Raw genomic sequence first — 27,668 nt, forward strand, 5'->3', positions numbered from 1 at the left:
CACACAAATGCACACACATGCCAGGAACAACGGAGATGATACAGAGGCTGTTCACAACAGTGTTTCCCAGCAGTGGTCACAGTGGGTGGGCGTGTGAAACAAGTGGGTGAAATAAACCATAGACTGTGTTTTAGAGGCTGGGATCCCCTTTGATAACAGGATATGCTGCGACAGGCCGTATAATCATGAGTGTGAGTACACACACAGAGAGACGAGGCGCCACAGAATGAATACTCTAGTTTGGTACAAAACCTGTCTTTGGCTTGAATAATCCCAATAAAAATTATATATTTAAACTCATCTGCAATCATAATGAATCATATTTAGTTTACATGGAAGTTCAAACTCTTATTTTATGAGAGTCAAACTGAATTCTAAGAGGAACCAACATGGTTAATGAAAACCTATTAAATAATTTATCATCCATAGATCTACATAATAATACATGCCTTATATTTGAATCTTTATCAATGGACATCTGTACATAGAGACACTATTTGAATTCGAAAAAGCCCTCGAGGAAAAATAAGCAGCATTTGATCTCGGCATGCAGTTCACTGTGCAGGTGCAGCTTTAGCTTCGGTGACAAATCAGAGCTTTATATTGCATTCTGCGCACCAGAACGTGAAAATCAAACACTGACAGCAAAGCAAATTCACTGTGGACACATTCTGACAGAGCAACCTCTCAATTCCAAAGCCTTGTTGCCAGACTGCGCAGGAAAGAGAAAAGATTGGAACAAATAGAGGGACGAGTAAGCTGATGATTATGGAGGAAGACATCTGAACTTACCTTCTGTAAAACAGGATTGCAAAAGAGAGAGAGAGGGGAGACAGACAGAGAAAATGTGAAGGAAACCTCAAAACACACCGTTACACACACATACAATATATAAAAAGACAACCCCACTGAATGAAGACAGGAGGAAAACAAATATGGAGTGTAGTAAAAACCAGTAAGTGTTAGTAACTGCTGTATCAGGTATTATCCATCCTACAGCAAGTATCTCCAAAATGTAGAAAAAAATATTTTATACTCTGCAGCCACAATGACACTGGTAAATTCATCAATATTAAATGTTAAGACGCAGGTATGATTCAAATTTTACTCTACGGGCTCATGAGCTACAGATTGAATGGAAAAAAGTTGAATTGGAGCCTCAGTACTGAGTAAAGTAAACAAACAGAACAGGACAATTATGTTGACATTCATTGAACGTCTAGCATTCATTATTTAAAATCATTCATGAAATCATCAGCGTTGAAAAAAGTGGCAATTTCTGTTGCAGCTTTTAGAATTAAATTCAAACAAATGTTTCTCTAGTCCTAATTTATTTATTTATTATTCCTAAATTTCCCTTGAGATCAATTAAGTATGTATTAGGGGTGTAACTATACAAAATCATCACGGTTGGGTACGTTTTCAGTAAAGTAGAAACAAGAACAGAATTTTTTTTTTATTATCTACTTATATTTTATTTATTTTGTTCAACCCTTACTACAAAAGTAAAATAGTAAAATAAATATCCATTAAGGTGCAGCATGTAGAAAATTAACTCTACTTAGACTTCACCGTTATTGTATTGTACGATTATCACTGGTAATTGTATTTGAAATTTTAACACACACTCCTGTTTGTCTGCAGCCGTTATGACCACAAGCCGACAGCACATCCGGTCCTTCACTAAATTTGTCCCTTGGAATTTGAGATCCGTCCGCACACATCTATGTTTGGCACGTGGACTTGTTGTCCCGAACCGAAAGGAGAGTATCTTGCAAAATATCTCGCAAAATAAAATGCCTTTTTTAAGTATTAGCAATAATATTCCTGTAAAACCTTGTTTGGACTGTATCTTGTATAGTACAGTGTATAGTGATGAAACAGTGATTTTAGAACAGATATTTTATCTCTACACTTAATGGGCTTCATATTTCTTTATAAGCTCCTTGAGTAAATCAGTGATTGTGATGTTGGGCTATATTAATAAAATGTCCTTGACATGTTACCTCAAGTAAGTGGCCAGTCAGAGGCCTCCACAAGATCTCTATACGATCCATGTTGACGAGACCAGTCTCCAAGAGCTTTGCCACCGCGAAAAGAGACGGCTCCTAAAACACAGACAGGAAAATAGAAACTGTCGTTGAACACTGGTTGAATTCATATAGAGAGGGTGTGTGCAAGTTTATTAACATGTTCCTTTAAGTCAAGTGCAAGGAGTGCAGTCATAGGCATCGGCACAATGTTAAAAGTTCTTAAAAAGTAAAGAGAACTATCACTTCTCAAGATAATTTCAGCAAAGTAAAATTATGCAGTATAAAAAACAACAAACCAAGTTTAACTTAATACTGAACTACACTAAGTCTTTACCTTGTTGTTTCCATAAGCCATTTCCATGGCTTCCACGGAGAGTGAACACAGAGCGTTTATCAGGTGATGCAGGGACACATCATCTAGGTATCTGGATTACACAAAAAATAAATGTTCTATACAGACTGATTTAGATGTTTAACAGGAAACACTTTTCTTTTTTAGAGCACAGTAGTTATTCTTTAGTTCATCCAATACTTTCGTAAGTAAATGAAGCGATCTTTTCAAAATAATCAAACTAATGTTTGTTCATTCATTTTACTACTTTGCAAACAAGAAATACAAATATTTGTATTCGCCAGATATGAATCACAGCACAGGCAATATTTCTATTTAGGTTAATAATTAGACTTTTGGTTTGTTGGTAGTGTTAGTTTTCACAGATAAAGCACTGGTCCTTACTGGGAGCTCTCAAAAAGTCTGGACAGGATGTTGGAGATGATGGGCAGGTCTGTCATCACTGCTGTGGTCAGCACCTGTTGAGGTAAAAGACACAAACACAAACTCGACAGTTAGCTCAACGCAAACAATGAGATGAGAAACTCACAGTAGAATGCATGTTAGGTTTCTAAAAAACACTCACTGTGCTGGGTCCCTCCACAGCTCGGCCGGGCTTCAGGGCACCGCCCACCCCCGGCTTCAGTCCCAGGATCCAGACCAAATGCTGGGTGAGAAAAGTGAGAAGCTTAAGGAAACTACATCAACATAATAAAAAAAAAATAAAGTATACTGAAATACTGTTGAATACGGCTAATTCAATTAGGAGAAATATAAATAGATGTCTAAACCTCCTCTTATCTATTTCATATAAAAGTACAAACTAAATAAAAGCTTCAGAACAGGTCAAGTAACACGCTTTGACATCTTGTTTATACTGAAAGTGCTTTCAGACATGCACTTAACTCTGGATGGTCTCCTCAAATGAGGAGCTGTATGTGGGAAGCACAAAAGTCAGTTCCTCCAGAGTTTCTCCTGCCAGAACCATACTAATAACGCAGAATGAGCCGTTGTGAAAATACAGAAGGATATAATCTGAAGGATTCATGAGCGAGTGTGCACGCTGCTGACATTTCTAGCACATTACGGACGCAAAAAAGAAAAAAGGAAAAAAATAAAAATATCTCAGGAGGATTAAAAAAGGGGCCAAACACTGAGAAGACACTGACAAAGATGTGAGTTTATAATCTCTGAGGTGGAATTTAGACCTTAAGTCCTAACTCCTCCTGCACCCATTGCCTGAACTCTCAACAGAAGATTTTCTGTTGTTGTAAACGTGTTTGAACGAGAATCTCCTGCTGCCTTGTTCATGTGTGAAAGGCAAACTCAGGTCAAAGTACAGACTCGATTGTACGGACATTTTCAGGAGTTCATGTCTAACATTTTGCCAGATTACCGGAGGGTGTGCACATATCTGAGAGAGATAATGGAGTGTCTAATCTGTCTTCTCTAGTTAGATAAAGATGTGTGCATTGATGTGTGTGGTGATTGTTGTACCTGCAGGGTGGCCAGTACCAGCTGCCAGGACGTGCCGAGCACCGCCCCGTGGCAGTGTGCGAGGTTCAACAGGGTTCGCATACACTGGATGTTCTTTGCCGTCAGCTGCAAACACAGGAACAAACAGTTACGCTATATTTTTGTGCACAAGCCATCAGGAAGTAAGGTGCTTCTACACACCAAGGTGAAATATATGAGCAGTAGTAAATGTCAAGTGTACCAACAGTGTGTTTATAACTGTGTGTGCATGCGTGTCCTTACCATCACCGTGCCCTGGGGCTGGGCGTTGAGCGGCTGCCCAACAGCCACCACCTGCTGATGAGATTCACTGGAGGGGCTGATAATCTGCACGGTCTGGCCCTGGATGGAGTAGGCTGCAGAGAATACACACATACACACACACACACACGGGAGTCAAGTCTTTCTGTGAGAGCCAGTACTACACACAAACTGGTTTTGTAACACGCTTACGACATGCAAGAAAAGCTTCCTTAATTAACTCCAAGGCAAACATCACAAGTTGAGACCCAATTTGCAGACTTAATCTCTACAAGCTAATATGCAAATAGTGAATCTCTAAGTGGTTGATTTGAGAGCAGCTGTGTGTGTGTGTGTGTGTGTGTGCGAGTGTGAGAGTGTGTGTCTACATTCCCCAGACACATTCTCCTTGGTGTTCCTAATTAGGAGCAACAGTGAAAAGTTATGGATTAATGCAATAAGAGCAGGGCTATAGGGACGGGCAGGGTGCCAGCAGTTTACATGCTAAGCTCAGTTTAACAGAATGCACGTCGAAACATATGGGAGCCGAGAGGTGCTCATTAATTTAACATAAATATACATGACCAGAGGCCATTCTCAGGGCTGGGAGAAGGAACTGGAAAGGATGGTTGTGTATTAGCATTATTTTTTTTTCTGTCATGATGCAGAAATACAAAACTTAGGCCTGAATAGTTTTTGTTTTCCAGAAAAGTAGAGAGAAAGAGAGACAAGTGGAGTCCCCGTATATATTATAAAGTGCACTTGTGTATTTGTATGAGGCGTCTGAGGCACTTCAGGAACTGTGGGAGAGAAGGACTCTCTTCGCACACAGACTTTGCCATTAAAACACAAACTAGAAGCCAGTTCCCCTCGACTCGGCTCATCTGGGATATTTCTGTTTCTGTGTGTGTGTATGTATAGGGGCAATGAGGTATTTCGTAAATCTTTGGGTCTCTATGCAGAACGGTACCTTTACTGGAGAGGTTGGCGGCATTGCAGCTCAGAAGAGTCAGAGCATAGTGCGGCGGCAGTGAGGCCTTGCAGATGGCTGTGATGAAGGCATCTCGGGGCGTCACCAGTCCCAGACGACCACACAGCGAGGCCATGGTCAGCTCCGCCTTCAGGATGTTCTCAGTTGCTGTCTCATCAGTGCTGAGAGACAAGAGGAACATGAGGATGGAAGACAGTGTGGTTTGATACTCACATTACATTAATAATATTTTTTGGAACGCATCAGCTTAACTCACATAGCTTTCACGTATCAGCATTGACTTACACTAACTGAGTGGGAATGTCCCAAAAAAATGTAATCAAGGCTGATTTTAATCATCATTAATGGAAGGTATCAGTATCTGTCATTATCTTTGTTTTGGGGGAAATTTTCCCCGACTTGAAACCCTGATGTGAAGAAGTCACATGACTGCTGACTACAGAGAGCACATCTATCAGAAGGCAACAGGCAGAATTACCTTGCGTCCAGCAGCAGAGAGAGAGCAGCCAGTAGACCACACCAACAGGCACTGACCATCTCCTCCCACACCAGGTGGGCTCCTGACACACACACACAAACTTAATGATATATCTTATTTGAAAAAGGTCAAGTTAAAGAGGCACTATCATGGCCCCCAGGGGTCATTACAGTGTTTTGAACAAGTGGCAATATATGTTTAGTTTCCGGAAGCAGAAGTAACCATATTTGGAGGAGGGGGTGGAGCCGCAGTGAGAGATTGGGGACACTGCACATCCACCTACACCTGTGACCTGCACCCAAATTGAAAGATGAACCTATTGAAGAAGTCTTAAAACTAGAGATTGAGGCCATAAGCTCCAACTGAAAAAGTTAACTGATGCTATAAATCAAATGAGAATAAGGTTAAATTACTCTTAGATTTCTAAGCGACTCGTTTGTTTTTGCTATCAGTGGAGTCGCCCTCTGCTGGTCATTCAAGAGAATATAGTCTGTGTCCATTTTTTTTTTTTAAGTCTATGGTCCCACCAATAATCTTTTAAGGGTTTGGTAATCATGCAGTTAAGTAAAAATACAAAACGTGTTGTAATTTCTCCTCAAGATCTTGCTTTTGAGTGAGATGCTGTAGCTCTTAGTCATTTATACAGTTAATATCTTTAACACACCACGCTACTGTGACTCTTAATTAAATTTAGTATGTACCCTCCTCTGAACAATACACTGCATTACGAGAGCTTGCTCGTCTATCGCCTGACTCTGGGCCACTTGCTCTTTCTCACCAGGTTGTGGCTGCCACTTCTGGTCAGGGTTAGCCTCCCGGAATTCAGCGGCCACCCCCTCCTCCGCAGCCAGTTCTCTCTCTATCATGGAAGTAATGCCTCTGACCAGGTCCAGCAGGGCACTGAAGGCCACAGACATGGCGTAGCCCTCGGGGATGGACGGAGGCTCCACCTTATCCAGCATCTCTAGACTGGTGGTGGAAAAAAGAGGGACAGGACAAATGAGATAATGGTGAAGTGGGTGTATGTGCTAGAATTAACAGCATTGTATGCATTAATTGTTCAAATGTAAGTATGACATTTTTTTTTTAAAGAAAAACTATATTTTGCTTAGCCATAAACATCCTGTACTGTCTGTTGATGGGTATACATCAGTTACTACATTTAAACACCACCGTCCCCTACAATAAGTACTCGAGTATGCCAGATGTCCCAAGTTTCCAGATTTATTTCATAATACTGATGTGCATCACTGTTATTTGAGCAGTTTGTCTACAAAACATGTCCGTTGCCCCTCAGCATCGTCTGACCCTTCCTGTCTGACCTTAGTGTCGGGAGAAATGCCTGAAGCTGTATCACGACCGCAGCTTTTTACCTGGATCCTGCTGCTTTGTCTCGTACAGAAAAAGCTGCCGCAGTGTTTGTCTAATTCTCCTTCATGCTGAGTCTGCTCCAAAATCACCACCAAGAATCTTAATTACAGTAAACTGACTATTACTGTTGGACAAGACAATTTGGAGAACACCTACCCTTTGTTACAAGAAGGCCTCTGGCAAAAACGTAACTCTCGAAATTTTAAACCTTGCTTTCCTGTGAAATATCAAAGCCTAATTCCAGCAGTGTTTTCACTCCTCGAGCAGGTTAAAGACCTTGATCATCTGTGGTTTGAAAAACATTTTGTTCTGCTGGATTACTGCTTCCAGGGTGAAACTAACTCAATTATTATACTGCAAACTCCATATACCCATGAGAAGCACAGAGGTGGTGTTTCCTACAACTTAACATATTCATTTGTTCTTTGTGTCTAAAGTCTCAAATTACACATGAAAGACTATGAATGAGGACGGGCAGAGAGGTGAATTATTAAGTATATGTGGAATCATGACTTACTAAGTGGCCTTGGCGCTTCCCTGGACACTAACAGTCATGAGGGGGATCCAGGTACCGCGGTATTCAAATGCAGCCTGGGTCGTCAGGTTGCCTCCGACTCCTCCTGTCCCTGGGCCGCCCTGTGCGGTGCCCTGGGCCCCTGAACCAGAGGCTCCTTAACATAAATTAAGATGAAATGAGTCCAACCATCATAAGAAATACATATATAAAATAGAAGAACACAAAATATCCACAACATCTTCATGACTTCGGCTGCTTTCAGATAGGCGCATGAAATTATCCGGAGGGGTCTGTATGTGAGGATGCAAATATCTGAGTTTCCTGACATTGTTTATGACTGTACTGGTAGCCGCTAGTAAAAACTCTGGCAAAGAAAGATGTCAGGAGTTCTTGTCTGAAACAAGAATTATTGTACCTGTACAGAAGTGTGCATTTAATATAAAATGTTTGAATGTTGTATTTAATTATCAAGATCTGAATTTAAGGCACACCTGAACACATTTCTTTGAGATCTACAGAACTTCATGATCATCTGTTCAGCAGGTCAACATAAGAACTTTGTTACTTGTACAATCAGTGAACTGACCAGCAGGTGCACTGGCGACAGGAGTGTTGCCTGCATTGGGGACGATGAAGAGGGACTGGATGAAGGAGCCCAGGGCATTGACGATGTCTCTGAATACCTTGGTGGAGTGCTGCTTCATGTCATATGACTGGCAGAATGAACTGGAAAGGAAAACAACACAGAACATTTGACAAGGTTAGGACGTCTCAGAGTTTGTTCGACTTGTTCAGGCTCAGATCTACGTTTTTATACCTTGCTCAGCTGTCATTAGGTTTAGCTGTACATTTAAGCTGTTAGCATGCTAATGTGTTATGGTTGAATGTAAATAAACTCCTCATTTTATGGAACCAAAAATCTCTTCAAAACATTTGATGGCAATCTAACACATGTAAAGACATTACATTCTAAAGCAAAGAGATCAGCAGATTAATTGGACCATAAAACTGCTGCTCCTGGAACCACAGTGGTGGCATGGGTAAAACAAATTTATACTATTTAACCTATCGTAACGTAGAGATTGCGAACATAGAGATAATTTATGTTATTTGTATGATAGTGGAACGTGTGCGTGACATGTTACTTGACCTCTTGAGGTAGATAAATCTGAAATTACATAAACATTTAGCTGTCATGAAGGGGGGAAAGTCATTTTCAAGTTGTTGTGCTCATTGACTAAAAGGCGTATTTTTGTTATTGAGTTTTTTTAGTTCTTAATATTCCTCACCGTAACAAATGTGGCTGCACACACAGCCTATGGACTGATTCTACAGCCACTGCTCTCAGCCACTGTGGCTTCTCCCCGTCCAGAAACTTCACCAGTAGAGACAAAAAAATCTCACACTCAGTCACCTGCAAAACAAACACACACAGATCAGACTGGGGCAGAGTAGTGGCCTGTTATATAGACAGTCTGTCCCGTTACTGGAAAACTGTCTATGGCAACATCTCTGAATCCCTTCAGGCTTTGATGAAGGTGTTGACTGGACACGCCTCTTGACATGGGTAAAAATACAGACTTCTACCTCAGGGTTTGATACAATATCACTAAATAAAACTAATTAATCAGATGCAGCTATGCTCATTGAGGTACATGGAGCAGAACTAAGACAAGAAGTACAGCTACGCTAATCCAATGCTAATCAGACCAAATCAAGTTAGTGTATCAGCTCTGTTTTGGGGAAAATCCCTCGCTCATAAACCATCCATCAGGCAGCAGCTCTGGCCAGTCGACCGTCACTCAGCTCGGTTCCTCACCAGTAGGGTGTAGAAGTGCTTGATGAGGACTGACACTACGCGCAGGAGCCTCATACAGATGGGAAAGTACGGTTTCTCCACAGGTGCCGGCGAGGCAGCACTGCTGCTGCCCTGACGGAACTTGATGTTGGGGGAGAAGAGCTTGATCACAAGTGGACACACTCGTTCCTTCAACAGGAAACTGAACTCCTGGTGCTGGATATGGAACAGAGAGAGAAGAACATTAAGATCAGGTTTGAGATGCAGAGACACACAACTAGGGGTGCAATGATTAGTCGGCGTCGTCGACAAAAATTGCTGACCAAAATAGTCGCCGATGAATTTACTCGTCGATGAATCGTTGGTTACGTCATAGCGCGTGTTTCTCATGCCACGCAGCGGAACTAAACGTCGTTTTATAGGAGGTGCTGATGGAAGTACCTGAGGAGTGAGCCATCTCGCTTGCTTCCTATCTCTGAAAGTCGCGCATGTGCAATAGCGACAAAACGTGGACCAATGGCGGCGTCCGCTGCCTCGTGCACCACGAAGTAAAAAGTTCGGGAGAACTCCACTCTTAACATAGCCCGAAAAAAACTACCTGCAATATCTGTGCGGCGGACCTGTTCTCCATGGAAGCAGGACACGTGCATGTGAGGAGGAGGCACGTGTGACATCGTAACGGAGACGATGCAGACTCGCCTCTGTCAGATGTTATATATACACGTTTATACCCGTGCGCAGGATTCTAGAATCCATTACAAAAATATGGTTTAAACTTTTTTTTAACGAGTTTAAAAGTGAAATGTTATCCTATTGCCTGACAAACGTCTTTTTTTAATCACAATTATTTAGTCCGAAGAAGACTGTAGTTTCGTTTGTTGATGTTTTTATTAATGTTACTTTCCCTGTCATTTTTGTTAACTGGAAAAATGGAGACTTGATTTTTAATTTATTTTTAGTATCAGCACTTGGCCTGTTCTTGGTTCACAGTAAAAAGGGAAACTTGAATTTAAATATTTTTTTTAATTAGCACTTTACTTTGCCTGTCCTTGGTTTTAAATGGACAAAAACTTGATTTCTTTGCTTTTGTGTCAACAGTACCCTTATATGCAGCAAAGTTTATTAAAAGACATTTTTTTGAATGAATTATCGATCTTTATTGTCTTTATTTTCAGTCATCACATGCCTTGAACAACCTCAAGCTAAATTTAAAAGCTGCTTGCTAAATAATTGCAATTGAGAATTTGTGTCATTCATAATCCGATTAGTCGATTAATCGTTTCAATAATCGGTGACTAATCGACTATCAGAATAGTCGTTAGTTGCAGCCCTACACACAATTGTTACGAAACATTTGTTTCACTACACAATCTCTGACATTAAGATATTTAATATATACAAGAGGTGGATAAAATAACAGAAATATCTGATTAATTCAAAATAAAGAATCGGTCTGTATTTTTATTATCCATCTATTCTAGGTAGATTTCTTAACTAATAACACAACAACAAAAATGTGACACATACCTGTAAGAATAATCCCGGGAAATCATTGAGAACAGACTCCAGCAGCTCCAGGCCAAATGTCCGTGTCATCTCTGTCATCCCTACCAGCCAGTAGGGGGCATCAGCGTTGACAAGCTGGCACAAGTCCTGCACAGAGGCACAGAGCAGCATTCACAACAATGGATTGTTATGTCCTACACTCATCACAGGAGTTGAAACAGTGCAGTCACTGAGTTCTGCTGGCAGACCAACCCTCATCACACACAAGTATAGTGTGGGTTAGGAATGACGAGGGACTTGAGGACAAGGGACCTTTGACTTTGTGCAGATTACATTTAAAAGCAGAGATTCAAGAAATTACTAGGTAGTGATGAATATTTTTAGCAGAAATGGGAACTACTCTGATTTCCTGTCTGTAGTCCACACATGATGAGGTCATGAGCCACGTTTCAAAGCCAGCTCCTTTACCAATGAAAGTAGAATGCAATGCTGTGTAGAAGGCTGCTGCCCCCTTGTGGGCTTACCTGGAACAGCATGTATGCGTCTTTAGCACTGGGTCTCAGGGTACTAACAGATCGTCTGTTGGTGTTTCCCTGGACTGGAGGAGGATGCTCCACAATGCCTGAGGGGGAGGGGGATAATAATCTTAGAAATTTAAGAAATGTATTGCATTTCAGTAAACAGTAAATGAATATTTTGTATGCATTGACTCATTGAACTTCCATTCAGACCTGGTACATAATGTCCTGAGTGATCTGATCACAGTGGTGATTAATTGCATTCGGAGCGGGAAAGGGAGATGTGATCACAAGTGGTCACAGGAGACACGTTCAGGATGCATTCAGGTGCGAACTGAAGAACCTGATGTTGTCCACTTGTGATCAGATCTCTCAGGACAGATGTTAATACCAGGCTTATATCCTCTCCCCATTTCATCCGAATAGCAGCGCCAGCCTCCAACCTTTGAAACGCTCGTCCTCTGCCACCATCCTTTCGAACACCACAGTGACGACCTGCCTGACGGTGGCGGCCGCTGTGTTGTTGGTGATGGGGTCCTTGGTGAAGTGGAGACGGAAACACAGCACAATGGCCTGGATAGACAATTGCAGGAATGGAACCTTAAAATGCATTGTGTGAACACAGTGGGACAGTTTGATAGATCATGTAATTTGGCACCGTGTTACAATGCTGCACATTCTATATTTAATACACAAGTCCACAAATACAGTACATAGGAATAGATTCAATGGAGTGATGCATGTAAAGAGTTGTGAGATTTAGGAGTGTGTTGGCCTGGTACCTTGGAAAGTACTTCATCATGTACAACTGTGTTGGTGGTCAGCAGGACGAGGACCGTCTGCAGAAGTTTCAGCTCCTCCAAACCATTTTCCATCAGCTGCCACAACATGTTGATGATGTTCCCCGCTGCTCCCTGTTACACACACAAAAAAACCTTCAATTACAGCACTCACGTAGATTTATAGTTGCAAATCAGGAGGCAGTATCACAGTCACAGGCTTTTAATAGACAAAAAGCAATGAGAAATCAACCTGAGCTCACACACACAGCTTATAATCCCAGACATGCACAAAAACACACTTGAGGGAGCAGCTGGTGCTGCCTGCTCCCGGGTCACGATATCACCGAGTTAAAAAACACCAAACTGAGCTGCCAGTGGATATTACGTTGCTTGATGCTGACTTTAAGTGACGTGGTGTCTCCTTTCTTGGGTCAAGCTGTCTAGTTGACTGCCTGGCTGGAGACACAGGAGCACGCTTTACTAAACTGCAACCAACATCTTGTTTCGATGAAGTCTAAAATGTCTTTTTAGGATTAGGGTTAACCTCCATTAAGCATTAATAAATAAAATTTAAAAAAATCAAGGAGACTATAAAGCCAAAAGATAATAAATTTACAAATAATTAAAACGAAAAATCTGAAAATTCTCACGTTTGAGAGGATTGAACACTGATAGTGGATTAATCACGGAAACAATTGAGTTATTATCAAATTGATGTCTTATTGTTTTCCATCCGGAGATTTTATTTTTAGCTACATGTATAACGCATGGGGGTTAGGCATGTGTCCCTGTTCAAAGAGTTTAAGCTTTATTACCACTCCCAAACATTCCTACAGGCGTTGAGATGCAATTTGTGAACGTTTTGCTTCATCATCGACTCCCTTAATGAATTTTATTGAATCAACAACAACAATTATGTTTCATGACACATTTCTCTATGTAGATGAGTTCAGGAGAACATCTGTTTTCACTGCAGGGGGTGATACCTCTTGAAATCGTGTTACCACAAGATGCCATCAGCAATTCAGTGTCTCTACTGTCCTTTTACAACTTGTACTTTCGAGACATTTGAACTTCCCCAAGGAAACAAAATGACATCAACTATCCGACAAAGTCACTCTGTCTGAGATGTTTCTCTGCAGTGAAGCCTCAATAATCAATACTACGGTAGTGTGAGGCCCTTAGGTAGCTGTTAAACCTTCAATTTGCTGTTAAAGTGGCATAAACATATATTTTTTTAACATTTGAAATATTTTTTCATGTGATTGTTAATCAATTATTATAAGGCTTTGAACTGTTCAAACTAAGCAAAACGTGAAGATTTTAAATTGGGCCTTTCTTTTTAAATGAGCTTCTGATATGGTCCACTGCATAAATTAGTCATGATGATTAGCTGCTACCCAAATGTGCATAATATCGACTGAAGAGAAGAAAGACGGTGGTTAAAGAAATTTCACAGCACAGCCCGTCATGTCACACTTCTCTTGTGAGAGTATTTATTCTGGGATTGAGCACTTAGGCTCCCCCACCAAAGGCAGGAGCTTTGAAACGTATGTAAGCCTAATTAAAAAAAATTGCCTGACATCAGAATGTGGAGAGCCTGGGATGGCTCAATAAAGCTTTTAATAACAGTCTTTTTATGGTGTATTAACAAGGCGCTTGTGCTGAAGCTCCAGGGTACCAGCTTTGAAACAGCTCTGATCTCTGGTCTGACTCCAGCGGAGTTCTTTGAAAGGTTGTAGACCTCTTTACTTATCAAGTGGAAATTATACAGAACCACACTGATTTTTGAGAAATTATAACGGTTACATATATCCTGAGATGGATACCTTGCTGCATGTAATCCTCACGAGCTACTAGGATTGGGTTAAACTACTGGAGCATCCTAGGTACAATTTTTCTAGGCCAATGGTTTCACAGAACACACAAACTCTGTAGATGACCCAATGAAAATCAAAAATATGGACACAACTGCAGGATAGAATGAGGAGTGGAGGGTGGGAGGTGGGGGGGGGGGGTGCACAGCCAGCAGTGAGCAATACTTTCAGACTAACCATTCAATATTTTCAATGGCTGATTGGGTATTGATGAGTTGCACTGATTTCCGTATTGATCTGAATGAGCCAGCCTAAGATGGTAGGTCAATGCCAATTTGTAAGCAGATGTGCACAGAATATTTCTTTAGGTACATTGAGGTTGATGTCAATATGTACATATTTGATAGTTCAAGAATTGGTAAGCAGAAGTCAGTTCAATTGATAACTGATTGAAAAACAGTGGTCCGGTTCTAAGTGTGACAATCCTTAAGATACAAGTAATGCCAATATTTGATTTAGACAAACCTAATATAACTGAAAAAAAAAAAAATGTATACTCTGAATGATAAGTGGATTTTATAATTTCATGCGTGGGTGCGTGCGTGTCTATATGAAGACTAAATAATCTGATCATTTACCATTAACAAAGTTATAACTTATTTGACTGATATGAACATTTTGATAGCAGTTTATTGTCCAGCATTGTCTGAAAATGTTTTCTCTGTATTCATTTTCTTCAGAAATGAAAATTTCTCGAATTACTCAAATTTAGCATCTCACACAACCTAATGGTAGATGACTTTATGCAAAATGACATACAAGTGAGGGACCACACTCAAACTTGAGTACCGAGGGAGTCCTTGAAACACATACAACTAAAGTGCTGAATCTATTTAACAAGAAAGTGTTGGACATCAGGTAAGGGAATGCACCAAAGTAAGTACTAGTCAGGCAGGTAAGCATGTTCGAGGTTAGAGGAAGTGCTCTGAGGAGAGATGAGAAAGATGCCCCTGCACTGATTACATTCGGCAGCTCAACAACAAATGCATTTCCTTAAGGACAACACAAGAAAATCATTTCCCAAAGGACACAGGTATTTGCTTGTCCCTCAGAAGATGATAATCACCAAGTTAGACAAACATACACAACATATTTTGTTACTGTGAAAGTTTAACAGTATTTTACAACTATGAATCAAGAAAGGCCTCAAAGTGTTTTATATTTCCAATAGCACAACTCTGTTATTTTTTTCTTATACCATATTCGATAAGGCATTAATTAACAGATCTCTATTTTGTGCATATACATGAGTCAACTATGAACATAGGCCTCAGGGTGCTGCATTTATACATCAGAGTCCATTTAAAATACCGAGCCAGCTCACTGTCCTCACCTCAGATACCACCTCATGGGACATGAGCCTCTGGATGGCAGCCAGACACAGCTGGGTGATCTTTTGCTCTTTGGTGCCACAGCCCATCAGGAACGGCTGCACCACCTCGGAGCTGTTCTCCTTCAGAGCTGCAGGGACACAGATAAGGATGAATGTCACGAAGCATTTTCTGGATATGTGTATACAGATATATTTTGGGAATAAATCCACATTTCATTTCAGTATTTAATGGAAAATGAAAAGAAGTTGTCATTTGCTTTGCTAAAATAAAATGCCTTACAATGAATTTGAAATAAAAACAAAATGTTGCACGCCATTCAAAGAATCCAAATTTTACAGCTTTTTTTTTTTTGACCTGAAACCTTTTGATTCATAAAAACAAACACTGGTACTGTAGAAGATGGGATGGAGAACAAAAGCCTCACAAGAGTCATAGTTAACATGGAAACAACAGCTTCAGAAAATTAAGAAAATAAACAATTTATATTAATACAAAATGCAATCGTAAATGCACAACTAGATGGATTGTGAATCGTGGTAGCATCTGATCGTTGTGGCAGCTACTATGATTAGAACAAGACTGCTTGACATACAATACACCTACTCACATACTCCATAAATCCTCAATTCATTTGCAACTCTTTCAATTCCTACTAACTGTTTCTTCAAATCAGTATTGAAAATACTGTTATATTGCTGATGTGCTCAGTTACAAGTGTCAACTATTGCACCTCTGACGTTCCTGAGAGAGGGATCCTAACATGTGGCTCTCTGAGGTTTCTATCTTTTCCCCCCGTTAATGTAGTTGTTCTTACTCTTGTTGAGGGTTAAGAACAGAAGATGTCGCACCTTGTTAAGCCCTAAGAGACAAATTGTGATTTGTGAATATGGGCTATACAAATAATATTTGATTGATTGATAGATTATGCAAAAAAGATCATCCAATTACTTTTACTCTAAAATATGAGATATATTTGTACTACATTCAAATCAATAACATTATTATTATCATTAGTTAACATTAGTTCATGTAAAGACTATGAAATGAAAGTTTACTTTTTGTACATGTGGCCCATCTATTCAGAACTCAGTGTACAGGATTCAGTCTCTTCAATGATTCAGATGTGCACAACAAGTTTCACCATCTTTCCAACAACAAGCAAACATAGACAAAAAATGCTGCAGTGAATAACAGTGCAGTTACTGTGGGGGCAGCTGGAGCTGGACAGTCGTCAGTGGAATTCAGAAAATGTTGGATTTGTGTCAACTCTGCAAATGTTACAAAAAGCAGGAATTTGTTTATCTCTGCAGCACTGACACTATTTCCTATTCAAGTGATGAGACCAGTCGACATGAAACTGCTCTACAGCCTCAATCAGGGCAACTAACAAACAAAGTCAATGCCTGAACACTAATATTCATGAAAATGCAGCTTTTTGTTATCTTACAGTTCAATACGCGAGTAACGAATATGATCATATTATGTTGTGAAGGAATCAAAAGGGTAATGTTCTTACTGTAAGATGTGCATGGCTCACCACAGACTGACTTCATTAAGTAACAAAGTAAATAAACATATATTAACACATTCATATTATTGTTTGTTTGTATATTTTCATTCATATTGGATAGTGTTTATTAATTAACCAACTAAAATTACATGAACAGTATCAATAAAAATCTCATTGACACGATCAAATTAACCACCACCTAGGGCTGGGCAATATGGAAAAATGTTTTATCATGATAACTTTTTAAACATCAGTCAATATCGATATATGTCACGATATAAATCAAATCAGCGTCACTGCATTAACAAGTGACTCTGCTCCTCTGATGTTTTCTAATCACTCACATGTAAAACTGATCTTAATAAAAAAAACTGTTGCGTTAATATTTATGTTCCTGGATAAACAAGGCATCGCTTCCTCCGCAACAATGAAGTTAAAACACAGCGTTGAGTCATAATCTGCTGGAAGAACTTCTCTTCTGTCTGCAGGAGAGTGTGTGTCGGTTCATGACTCTCGTCGGTTCTCGTGTTGTGTAGCAGGTTGATACATGTGTGTCTTAAACTCTAGAGCGAATCAATTAAACTAATCAAGTAAACATCAGTCCTGTACGTGTCTTAATAACTTCTGATCAGTGATGGTGTTTATGGTTACAGTGTCATGTGAGTGCAGGTCAGAGGGGGAGTGAGGAGGAACCACACTCCGACAGAGACTCTGACAGAGGACGAGCGGACCTATAATGTGTGTCCGTCTGATCCTGAGGCAGCTAAGGTTAGAATTATTCAACTCTATTCCAGACCCATGATTGGGTCGGCGGCGCGCTATTGTCATCATCATTGGCTGTTCGTGTTGTCGGTCAAAACATGAGTTCTATCGACGTTGTATCAACCACGTCTTAAACTTCTATCAAGGACAAATTATATTGCGATAGTTAATGGTTTCATCGCCCAGCCCTTCAACCACCCATCTCTCCTTCTCACTCACCTGCCAGTATGCCTGTATTCCTGGCTGCAATGGTCTTAATCTTCACAATGCCAGACTCTGCAGCCTGCAAGAGAGGGAGAGAGGAGACATTTAGGTAAACTCATGAATATTATGCATATTAGGCGGTGCTGATGGTGAAGCACCGCTATGCTACTGGTAGACAGCACTTGTGGTAATACATGGCAACTGGGGAGAAAGAGAAAGGACAGAGGGGGGCAGGTGAATCTACAAAGAAGGGGCTTCAACTTGAGAGGGAAGCAGCAGTCGAAAAGTGATTTCCCCAGTGAGGTGTCTGGCAAGGGCATGATGCTAAGAATTAGAAAAGGGGGAAAGGAGGATTGTCAAGAGAGATAGAGAGAACGGGTAAGAGGAGGGGATGACATGGACACAGACTAAATGTGAATCAGTGTGTGTGAAAGAAAGAGATTTTCAGCATTTACCAGTCAAAATAGAAGCTCTTATCTTTCTACCACAAGCTTGTCATATCTCTGGAACCTCTTTTCTCTCCTCAGTATTAATCTCCCTCTCAACTGATTCAACCACTCTCACTCTTCCCTCCCCAAACAGTGTTCTCTTCTGACTCTTTTTCCCCCTTGTTATACAAGTATAAGAAACTGTCAATTTTCATCTAAAAGATGCAACATGTTACCCTGAGAGGAAGAACTCACAGCAGAACTCTAATCTGATGAAGCTTACAGTAGCCAAAGGCGGTGTGCAAGGAATTGCACACCGCCTTTATCTATTTATCACTATGCAGTAGACATTTTATGGTTTGATTTTGTTTATTTTTTGTTATTTGGTTGCAAGTTACTTCAATTGTATTGCATGTGGCTGAAATGCCGTTTAGCCCTGAAACTCCAAAAGTGTTTTGTGGACCCTTACTCTTCACCCACCCATCCATCGGCATAGTGGTGAATGAGTGTATTTTCATTTTCAAAAGTATTCAGTATGATTTTGTCATTTCCGTGAGAATGGCACTCACTCAACAGTCTCCTCAAATTCAACCAAACTAAAGTACCTCTCTGTTTTTTGGTTGATTCATGACCAGCGTCACAAGAGCGGCAGAACGGAAACTGTCTGTCTTGTTCACGTGTGTTGCATCTTGCACGACACAAATCACTGTTGCACGTCATTCCCAAGATGTAAACACAATAAGTAACCAATGTTCATGGCTATTTACATGCCAGAGCCCAGAGGTTCAATACACGTCATAATGTCGCCGAAATAATAAAGAAGAAATGATCACCTATACCTGGGTGTTATGTTTTCCAGGCTGCCAATTGGTACACGAGCCGATAAAGACATGTGTGTATTGCAGAGTCACTTGACTTAATTGTGGCCACATTGAAGGAGCCAATTATTAGTTGGGTTTTGTTATTGTTAAAAAGTGGCTATATCTGTCTTCTAAATGCACCTGATTCCAGAAATTAGTGGTCTTTTCCTTGACCTGTACCTAGCCCTAAGTTCAAATACAAGTGTTTTTTGCATAGTCCTGCAAAGACAAATAAACAAGCAGCAATGAAAACAAGCCTTTCTTGGCGGATGTAACAACATTCATCAACACTGTAGATATAACTTCATATGCACAAAAAAAACATGCATATTGCAGCATCTAGTCACATCAGGTATATAAAGTACCTGACATCAGTTTGCTCAACCGAGCAAGCAAAGCACGCAGTCAATGAGCAAATATTACCTAGATGTGTTTATTCAGGCAGCCACTATGTGGTCTGACTGCATTTCAAGCATGAATGTGCTATAACTGTGTTTCCACCTCATTGTCATATGAAGTCTGTGGTTACATAAATACAGCATCATTTTGAATTACAAACCCTTTTTCTTAATGACCACTAAGTGACAATTTCCAATTCAACATGAGGAAAACAAAGCAGTAAGGCAATTTTACCACTCCCTTCTCTGTGTATATAAGATAAAGTTATAATGTAATTATGCTCAAACCATTTTGCTTTTGATTGAACAGCCCTGATGGTGAGAAATACTGCCCAAAATATTTGGCCAACAATGCAACAGTCACTTTAACAAATGATTTGAACAGCCACAAGGTCAAGGCCCTTTTAAAGTCAACAATTCAGAACCTTTTGAATCGCTGGTTCACAAGCAGCCTCTGGCAAATACAAACTGAGAACTGGCCTATTACCATACAGCTCCTTAAAAAGTTAATCTTGAAAAAAATGCCAGGCTCCCTCGGCTCCATTGTTCCTCACAGAGGCCAAGTTCATTACAGGGCAATGAGGCGAACACAGAGAGCTTTTTTGTCCCAAATAACGGCCACCCTGTGGAGGCTGCTATTAATATAACCAGAGATTGAGTTGAGACATTAAGATACTGCAGCTATGATGAATGACTAAAAAGTGGCAGAACTGCAGAGTCTGGGAGAGAGGTGAGTTTTTTTTACAACTTAACAAACAACTTAAACAATACTTTATAATAAAAAGCTTTATAATAAAAAGCTTTATAATAAACCCCTGGGAATTTTTTTCTCTCTCACTGGTCATATTAATTTTAATATATCCTATTTAGATTTTAGCTGCTGTTTGATGAGTTTAGGGAATAGGCAGTGTTGGGGAGTAACGGAATACATGTAACGGCGTTACGTATTTAGAATACAAATTATGAGTAACTGTATTCCGTTACAGTTACAAATTAAATAGATGGTATTCAGAATACAGTTACATTGTTGAAATCAGTGGATTACATGACGGTACTTCTCTGTTTCACGAGTTTATTCACTCTCTCGTAAATCCACCGGCGGCAAAGCCCCCAGGAAGCAGCTGGAGACCAGGGCTGCCGTAAGAGCGCCCGGGCCCCCGGCGGCGTGAAGGAGCCTCACCGCGACCGGCTCGGGACCGTTACAGGCCCGGGACCTTGGCTCTGAGAGAGTTCCGTCACTACCAGAAATCTACGGAGCTGCTGAACCGCAAGCTGCCCTTCCAGCGCCTGGTGAGAGAAGACCGACCTGCGCTCCCAGAGCTCCGCTGTCATGGCTCTGCAGGAGGCCAGCGAGGCACGCCGGGTTCACACCGGAACCCCCGCCCCCCCCCCCCCTCTCTTTTTATCTTTATGACTGGTTGTGTGTCTGTAGTGGATGGGCAGAGGGGGGCATTTAATAATGTGATCGGTCAAATTGGTAAAATTAAAACTCCAGGACAACAGAAGGGGAATACAAACTATGGGATGCATGCTTTATCATTTATATCATATAAAATATGTCATCAATATCGTTTAAAATCATTTTTCAGTGTGTTTCACGGAGCGATACGCTCGCGTCAAGCGCAAAAAATAGGCTCGACGCCGAAACGATCGCTGCACGACGCGAGGCAGCCTTGGCGCAGGGGGGGGTTCAGCCTCCGGTAGGACCCGCACAGAGATGGGAGAGGATGGGAGCCGGACATCCAGCTTGCCCGCCGCATCAGCCGAGAGAGAGTTTAAACTGCTGCTGCTCCACTGACTATAACAACGCCGCAATCATACACTTAAAATATGCAATACAAACCGGAAGTATTCCAAGTATTCAGAATACGTTACTCAGATTAGTTAATGTAATGGAATACGTTACAGATTACATTTTTGGGCATGTATTCTGTATTCTGTAACGGAATATGTTTTGAAAGTATCCTTCCCAACACTGGGAATAGGGATGCATAAAAGGATTATTTAAATAGATTTTTAATCCAGTGGAAATTTTAATAACATTTTTTCTTCGTTTTTCATCATTGTTAAATCAATATGTTTGGGTTCTGCTCTTTTTTCTAATCACAGTGTTATAAATAAAACTATTTATAATAAAGTTCTAAACAGGGTTTCAAGTCCCCTTGTAATACTTGTGACAATAGCCTCCTTTGTCCCGAAGTGGCCATCTCTTTATAAAAACAGCAAGAATAAATTGGCATTGAGGAGGGTGGTCCCAAGTATGTTCTTATATGAAGGTGATTTAATGGGATTGAGTCCTCTTTGATTGGCTGAGGATGTTAACTGCACATATCCCTCTGTTTTTTCAGCAGACACAGTGTGTCAGTCCAATAAGAGAACATGGAAACCAATAAATGCTTCAAATTATAAGCTGTGTGTTTGAGTTCCCTTTTCTTTCAGCCCCGAGTGGAGCAATCATCCAGTGACAATAAATCTCTGCATATGACACATATTAAAAATTTTGTGCACAAACATCTCTCCGCAGTGAAAATCCATCTTGGCCTACTGGCTGATGGAGTTCGATGACAACTAAAGGCAGTGAAGTCTCTCTTTTTGCATGTTAAAACACTTTCCATCTACTTCCTCATAGAAAGTACTGTTTATGCTTTCCGTTGAAAATTATAGACCTCACTTGTCTCTGAAACCTGTCTGCAGTGTGAAGTCATCACTATGTGGTGGGAAACACTCTCCTCTACTGATGTCCCTGTAAGAGAGAGCATGAATAACAGACATATCCAGTTAATGGTATATCTGATGATAGATTGCTCTAATCCATCCTTCTGAAAACCTAAAAACCTGCATCAAAAGTTTTTTTTTCTATATACTAGGGTAGATGGGTTGCTACAGTAATAACGCCACTAGATAGTAGCATTAAAAGTTGTAATTTTGACCAAGTTTGGATGACGATCTTTGTGTTTGCATTAAACAGAGTTAACCAGTGACGTTTAGAAACTGGCATGCTGTCAAGGCCTCAATGGTTGCTATAGTTGAATCATTGAATGTTAACAAGGTTGTTCTTTGACTTGGCTTTAAGTCTCTAAGGCTTGAAAATGTGTTCAGTGCCAGCTAATATGTATTCATAGAATCGGGTGTACGTATAGAAAATTGTAGCATAACATAGATAAGTGCTTAAGACCTTTTTTTTGTGGAGATGCTCAAAGCTAAACTGACTCACGTCTGAGTGCCAGCTCATTTCTTCGCAAATCCACATTAGGGAAGCCCATCACAGATTGACTTCCTCAGAACACTGCAAGAGTCTCTAAACTCAGCGGTTTTTTGGACCTGACGTTGCATATAATGGAGAAAGCTTATTCAGTCTCAGAGCTTCAGAGCAGAAGTGTCAGTTCACCAAATCCTTGAAGGGTGTTGCTTGTTATTTCGTCTCTGTACAGCCGTCATGACCTGTCTAGCAAATGAGTTGAGGTAAGTGAGCCATACAGAGGTTCCCCGTGGTGCTTTGATTAATTCTGCAGGTTTTCCTCTGACAAGCACGCAGTCACATTTCACTGTGAGACACATCCAGTTGACAGCACCCGACTCATCCACAGAGAGAGCGGAGGGATGTCTGATAGGTGGGGTTTTTTCAACTATGCAAAAGCCATCAGAGCACAACCAAATGTGAAAGCCCTGATGGTTTCACTGACTGCTGCTCAATGAAAAGATGGTTCTGAGTGTGAAGTTATGATAAAAGACAAAGAAAAAAATCAATGAGACATTCTTGGCTCCTCTTACCCCAGAGAAAACATTGGCTGTGGTGCAATGACACTGTGGGACATGGACTGGGAAATGAGGACAAGGCTTCCTTGGGCTTCTTTTGCAACAGGGATACAATGCTTTGGTATTAATATTATATATCTATATTACTATAGATATGCTTATAGTTAAGGATCAAATAAGGATCTTATAGTTAAGGATCAAATAAGTTTTACCTCAAATTCTTTATTTAAATCTCGAAATTTAATAAATTTAAATTAAATATTTGATTGATTAAATAAATCACATTTCAGCACTGAAGTAAATGAGGACCACACGGTTGTGCTGTAAAAGGCGTACAAATAACTTTAATTCAAGCAACACCTGGTGATCCTCAGCTTGTTTTGTTGGGGTATCAGCCAAGCTAATATATTATCATGACGGCCTAAATTGGAAAAAGGACGTTCCAATCACACAACACTATCAACCATAGCGCTGGTGAGCTCAGGTTGTGGGTGATATCAAAGTGGTTCGCTGCCCTCCTGTGAGCCCTGAGGGAGAGATGCTTGTACGGACCAGGAAACCTAGGTGATGAAAAATCGATATTTAAAAAAGATGTTTCTCAAGGTCTTCACGCCAGGGCCAGCAAGCAGCCTTTTGAGGTGAGACCAGCTGTGTGCTTTAAAGGTTCCGTGCGACACCTCATTTCAAAGCATACAGCTCTCAAGTCAAGGGATTGAATCAATTTGCAGTGAGAGGAACACAAAGGCACGAACCTTTGCTGAGGTACTTCTCATTTTTATTATTATCTTTATCCAAGGTGGAGAGAGACCTGAGAGAAAACAAACCAAGCTGGCAGTTGATGCATATTTCCATAACGGCAAATGCCCCAAATACAGAGGAACATTTCATTTTAAGACCTGTGTGACCTCTGTAACATATAGGAAAGCTAACAGAGTGCAGGCTGTACATGGGGAATTACAGGGAATCAGGGTAAAGGGACTCCGGCTGAAATGGTGTCGGTTGACCTGCATAACTTTGGCAAACACAAGCTATACCCTGTGTGCATTATAGTGACAGGAAAATGACACAACAGCAGCCTTCTGATTCGGAAGCACAGCGCTGTCAATCCACTAAGCAACAAAGAGTGAAAGGAGGTTGTGCCCAAGATTCTATGTCACCAACCTCATATCTATACATACATCTATTACTCTTTTATTATTTTAATTCAGGGGTAATGAAATAATTCCAGATGTTAATCAACTCTGACCCTGCCCTGTGGAAGCAGCTGAGAACCAGGCTCATAATAAGTTGTTGATGGAGGCACAGTGGTGTCATATAAAAGCTGGGTTTACTGTTTTCTGCGTGTCACTCTTAAAAAAACACACGTATGCTATAAAAGACCTCATGTCCGTCCCCCTCCCACCACTCTGTGCCCACCAAGCCATGATGTCAGACAAAATGTAACCAGTGCTGCTAAACAAGGAAGCCACTGAGCTCACGCAGACAGTAAGTCACTATGACGAATGAATAGATTAAACAAAACCAGCAGTCAGACATGGCTCTTGGTTCGGTCAACACACCCACAACGTGCAACATGAGATCCTTGACAAACAACCTTAAGCAAAGCATTGTTTTTTAATGACAGAAATTAGAAACAATAACTGGATTGGAATTTTTCTTAGCAAATCAATGCTACACTGCCACAGTATTAGAATGAAGAAATAAAGGGCTGCTTCTCACACGTCACAGTGGAGTTCTCCCTAAAGGTATTGATCCAACCATGAGTGTTTGGGTCTTAGCTGGGGTATTAATCTCTGAGTTCTGCAGACACTCAAATAAAATGATATGCCTGAGGTACCAAAAGTAGTGGCAGATAACAGCAACATCTTTGTGTACATGTCCACAAACAGTATGCGTATATCTTACTTAAGCAAAGATCATGATGGGGTTTATCATTTCTATATTTGCAGGGCTCAACACTTATGTGACTCCACCACACAGTCTCTTGCAGTCAATAGTTGCAAAGTGGGAAATAAAGCTGCAAGCTACAGCTGTCTAATGACAGACGGGCTGGCATTATGAAGAGGATCCTGTGATTGTGTTCAATATTGTCGTTGTGCTTTGGCAACACAGGTAAAAGTTGTGCCAATTAAGCTCACTGAAAAAAATGTAAAATGTAAATTGCCAGACTTTCAACTATATCAACAGTAATAGTGACCCACTATACGCTACTTCTGCATTGAAGGATTGGTTTACCTTAATAAGTCTTATGTCTCTGAGAAATAATATTAAGTAGTAGGTGTGGTCTTTTTTTCCCCCATTGGGTAATTTGGGGGGATATTACCTTTAAGCAACTGCACCTCAATTTCAATAATGGCAGAAGCATATTCACGTTGAATTAACCTCGCAGTTCAAATGTTAATGAAACAGTGGAGGTCGTAAGTTTCCCTGCTCTCTGTGGAGGCTCCGGTCTGACACCAGTGACCAAACCGTGTGATACAGGTTATTAAAACAGCGGTATGTTGATTTACTGGAACTCCTGGTGCCTCGGAAGGAGCAGCAGCGGATGGAGCTGAGACTCCAGCCCACACAGTGTGAGGACAGCCCGGTGTCCACATCCAGAGGCCTAGCGGGGACCGGAGAGCCGCTCCACACCCACTACTGTGGAAGCTGCACATGACGACGTGTCTGACGTCTAATTGACAAACGACACCAGCGGCGCAGCACCGGGGTGGCGGCTCGGTGCAGCTAGCTAACCGGGGGGGCTCACCTCTTTGACGGGGGGGAATTTCTTCTTGCACTCCATGGACAGGGAGCGCAGGTCCGTCTGCATGTTCTCCAGCAGCTTCTTCACCGCCTCGGGGCTGCTGACCGACATCTTGGTCGGCGGCGCCTTCGACCCTGTTCCTCGAGAAACTTCACACGACGAGGGAATGCGGGAGAGCAGTCGCCCCCCCACCGCCCATGCACGGCGGGGGAATTATAATCCGTCGCTACGTGATATTATTTTCTCCCTGGAGCGAGACGACGAGCAGCGCCGCGGTCCATTGACACCGTGTCCCACGTCTCTGCTTCGGGCGGCCGTCCGCGGCTTAGCGGCGCTGACAGCGGCACATGCTCGCCCCCGTCACGGCGCGTTCACACCGGCTGCGTGAAGCAGCATCGTCCGGTCGGGTGTGTGTTTTATAAGAACGCTGCAGATCGAGGGTCTCTGGCAGGCTCGGTTCAGCAGCCTGTCATCAGATGCCGTCAGCTCCACTTCCCTTCCCACAATGCTCCGGTGCACAGTGACACGTCACGAGCACTTCCGTAAACAGAGACCGAGGATTCAGAGTCGTGGCTACAGCGACCCCTGCCGGAAGAGCTGCAAACAGCCTCCAACACAGCCACTAATAGAATCGAAATCAGAATTATTTTTATTGCCAATTATATTTGCATATATTGGAAATTGCCATGGTGTGGTTGGTGCATATTACATAAAACAAAACAATAATATATACAGTAAGACAATATATACAGTAAGAGACAATAAGTTATGGAGATAAATTATGTGCGAGGTGGGGGGGGGCAGAGTCAATGTGATGCAGGGGGTTTGTTTGTGAGCTCCACTGCCATGGGGAAAAAACTGTTCCGGTGGCACGAGGTTTTAATCCCCCCTACACCCCAATATCACTGACCCGCAGAGCTGGAGAGCCGCTGTCCAGCCCCCGGTCAACACATGCGCATGCGAAAATGTGTAAAAATGGTGGTACCACAAATAACAGTAAGCTCTGAATGAGAACGAATATAGTGTAATTTAACAAAGAAGCAGAATAAGAATTATTAATATTTATGGTTTAGGACTAAGGCTAATGTATTGGGAACACATCAATGAAAGTTCTATTCTGTAATAAACAGTGCCTTAAAGGCATAGTTCACTGAAAAATGATAATTCACTCATCATCAGGAGTTTCAGAAGTGAACTTGGCAGCAGCCGAATCCAGGATCAAATTGAAGTCAATGGTGACCTAGACTCCGGACAACTGAGAAAACATAACTTGCCTCCATACTACTCGTGCTGTGTCATCAAACTCAGGACCAGGAAAAAGAAAAGGTGTTTTCCTGGCTGATTTCTGATAGTAATTATACCAATATAATAGCAGTATATAGTAATAATGGCAGCAACAGTATATATAATAATTATAGTAAATATAATAATAATAATAATAATTATATTCTCTTTATACAAGCTCCCCCTTGGTGAAATAATACGCAAACATATGGTCCACTTTCACTGCTTCGCCGATGATACACAGCTCCACTTTCCCATCAGTCCAGACGACCAACACTGCACACATACATTGACAAAAGAAAACACTGGATGGCAAATAACTTATTTCAGTGAAATCTCACAAAATCTGATGTGATTGTTATTGCTCCCCCATCGGCCACAGACGAAATCACAGCCAACCTGGGGACTCTGGCACCCTTTATTCTTGTT

The 27,668-nt window shown here is 41.2% G+C and overlaps 1 protein-coding gene across 1 annotated transcript in view; it reads right to left on the reverse strand.

The window, feature by feature from the left end:
• Positions 1-26,447, reverse strand: part of mon2 (MON2 homolog, regulator of endosome-to-Golgi trafficking) — a 38,702-nt gene extending 12,255 nt beyond the window's left edge. Inside the window, exons 1-20 of the mRNA XM_061075957.1 lie at positions 25,959-26,447; positions 17,783-17,846; positions 15,291-15,418; positions 12,081-12,212; positions 11,742-11,871; positions 11,305-11,402; positions 10,802-10,927; positions 9,296-9,490; positions 8,766-8,890; positions 8,063-8,202; positions 7,477-7,630; positions 6,367-6,557; positions 5,589-5,670; positions 5,090-5,271; positions 4,123-4,235; positions 3,862-3,966; positions 2,951-3,031; positions 2,770-2,843; positions 2,368-2,458; positions 2,007-2,108 (exon numbers count right to left, since the gene is read on the reverse strand). Of these exons, the coding sequence (XP_060931940.1) occupies positions 2,007-2,108; positions 2,368-2,458; positions 2,770-2,843; positions 2,951-3,031; positions 3,862-3,966; positions 4,123-4,235; positions 5,090-5,271; positions 5,589-5,670; positions 6,367-6,557; positions 7,477-7,630; positions 8,063-8,202; positions 8,766-8,890; positions 9,296-9,490; positions 10,802-10,927; positions 11,305-11,402; positions 11,742-11,871; positions 12,081-12,212; positions 15,291-15,418; positions 17,783-17,846; positions 25,959-26,066 (2,421 nt within the window). The 5' untranslated portion in view covers positions 26,067-26,447. The remainder of the gene's footprint in view (positions 1-2,006; positions 2,109-2,367; positions 2,459-2,769; positions 2,844-2,950; positions 3,032-3,861; positions 3,967-4,122; positions 4,236-5,089; positions 5,272-5,588; positions 5,671-6,366; positions 6,558-7,476; positions 7,631-8,062; positions 8,203-8,765; positions 8,891-9,295; positions 9,491-10,801; positions 10,928-11,304; positions 11,403-11,741; positions 11,872-12,080; positions 12,213-15,290; positions 15,419-17,782; positions 17,847-25,958) is intronic.
• Positions 26,448-27,668: the final 1,221 nt, after the last annotated feature.

The sequence above is a fragment of the Limanda limanda genome, chromosome 8 (assembly GCF_963576545.1).
Source record: "Limanda limanda chromosome 8, fLimLim1.1, whole genome shotgun sequence".
NCBI lineage: Eukaryota > Metazoa > Chordata > Actinopteri > Pleuronectiformes > Pleuronectidae > Limanda > Limanda limanda.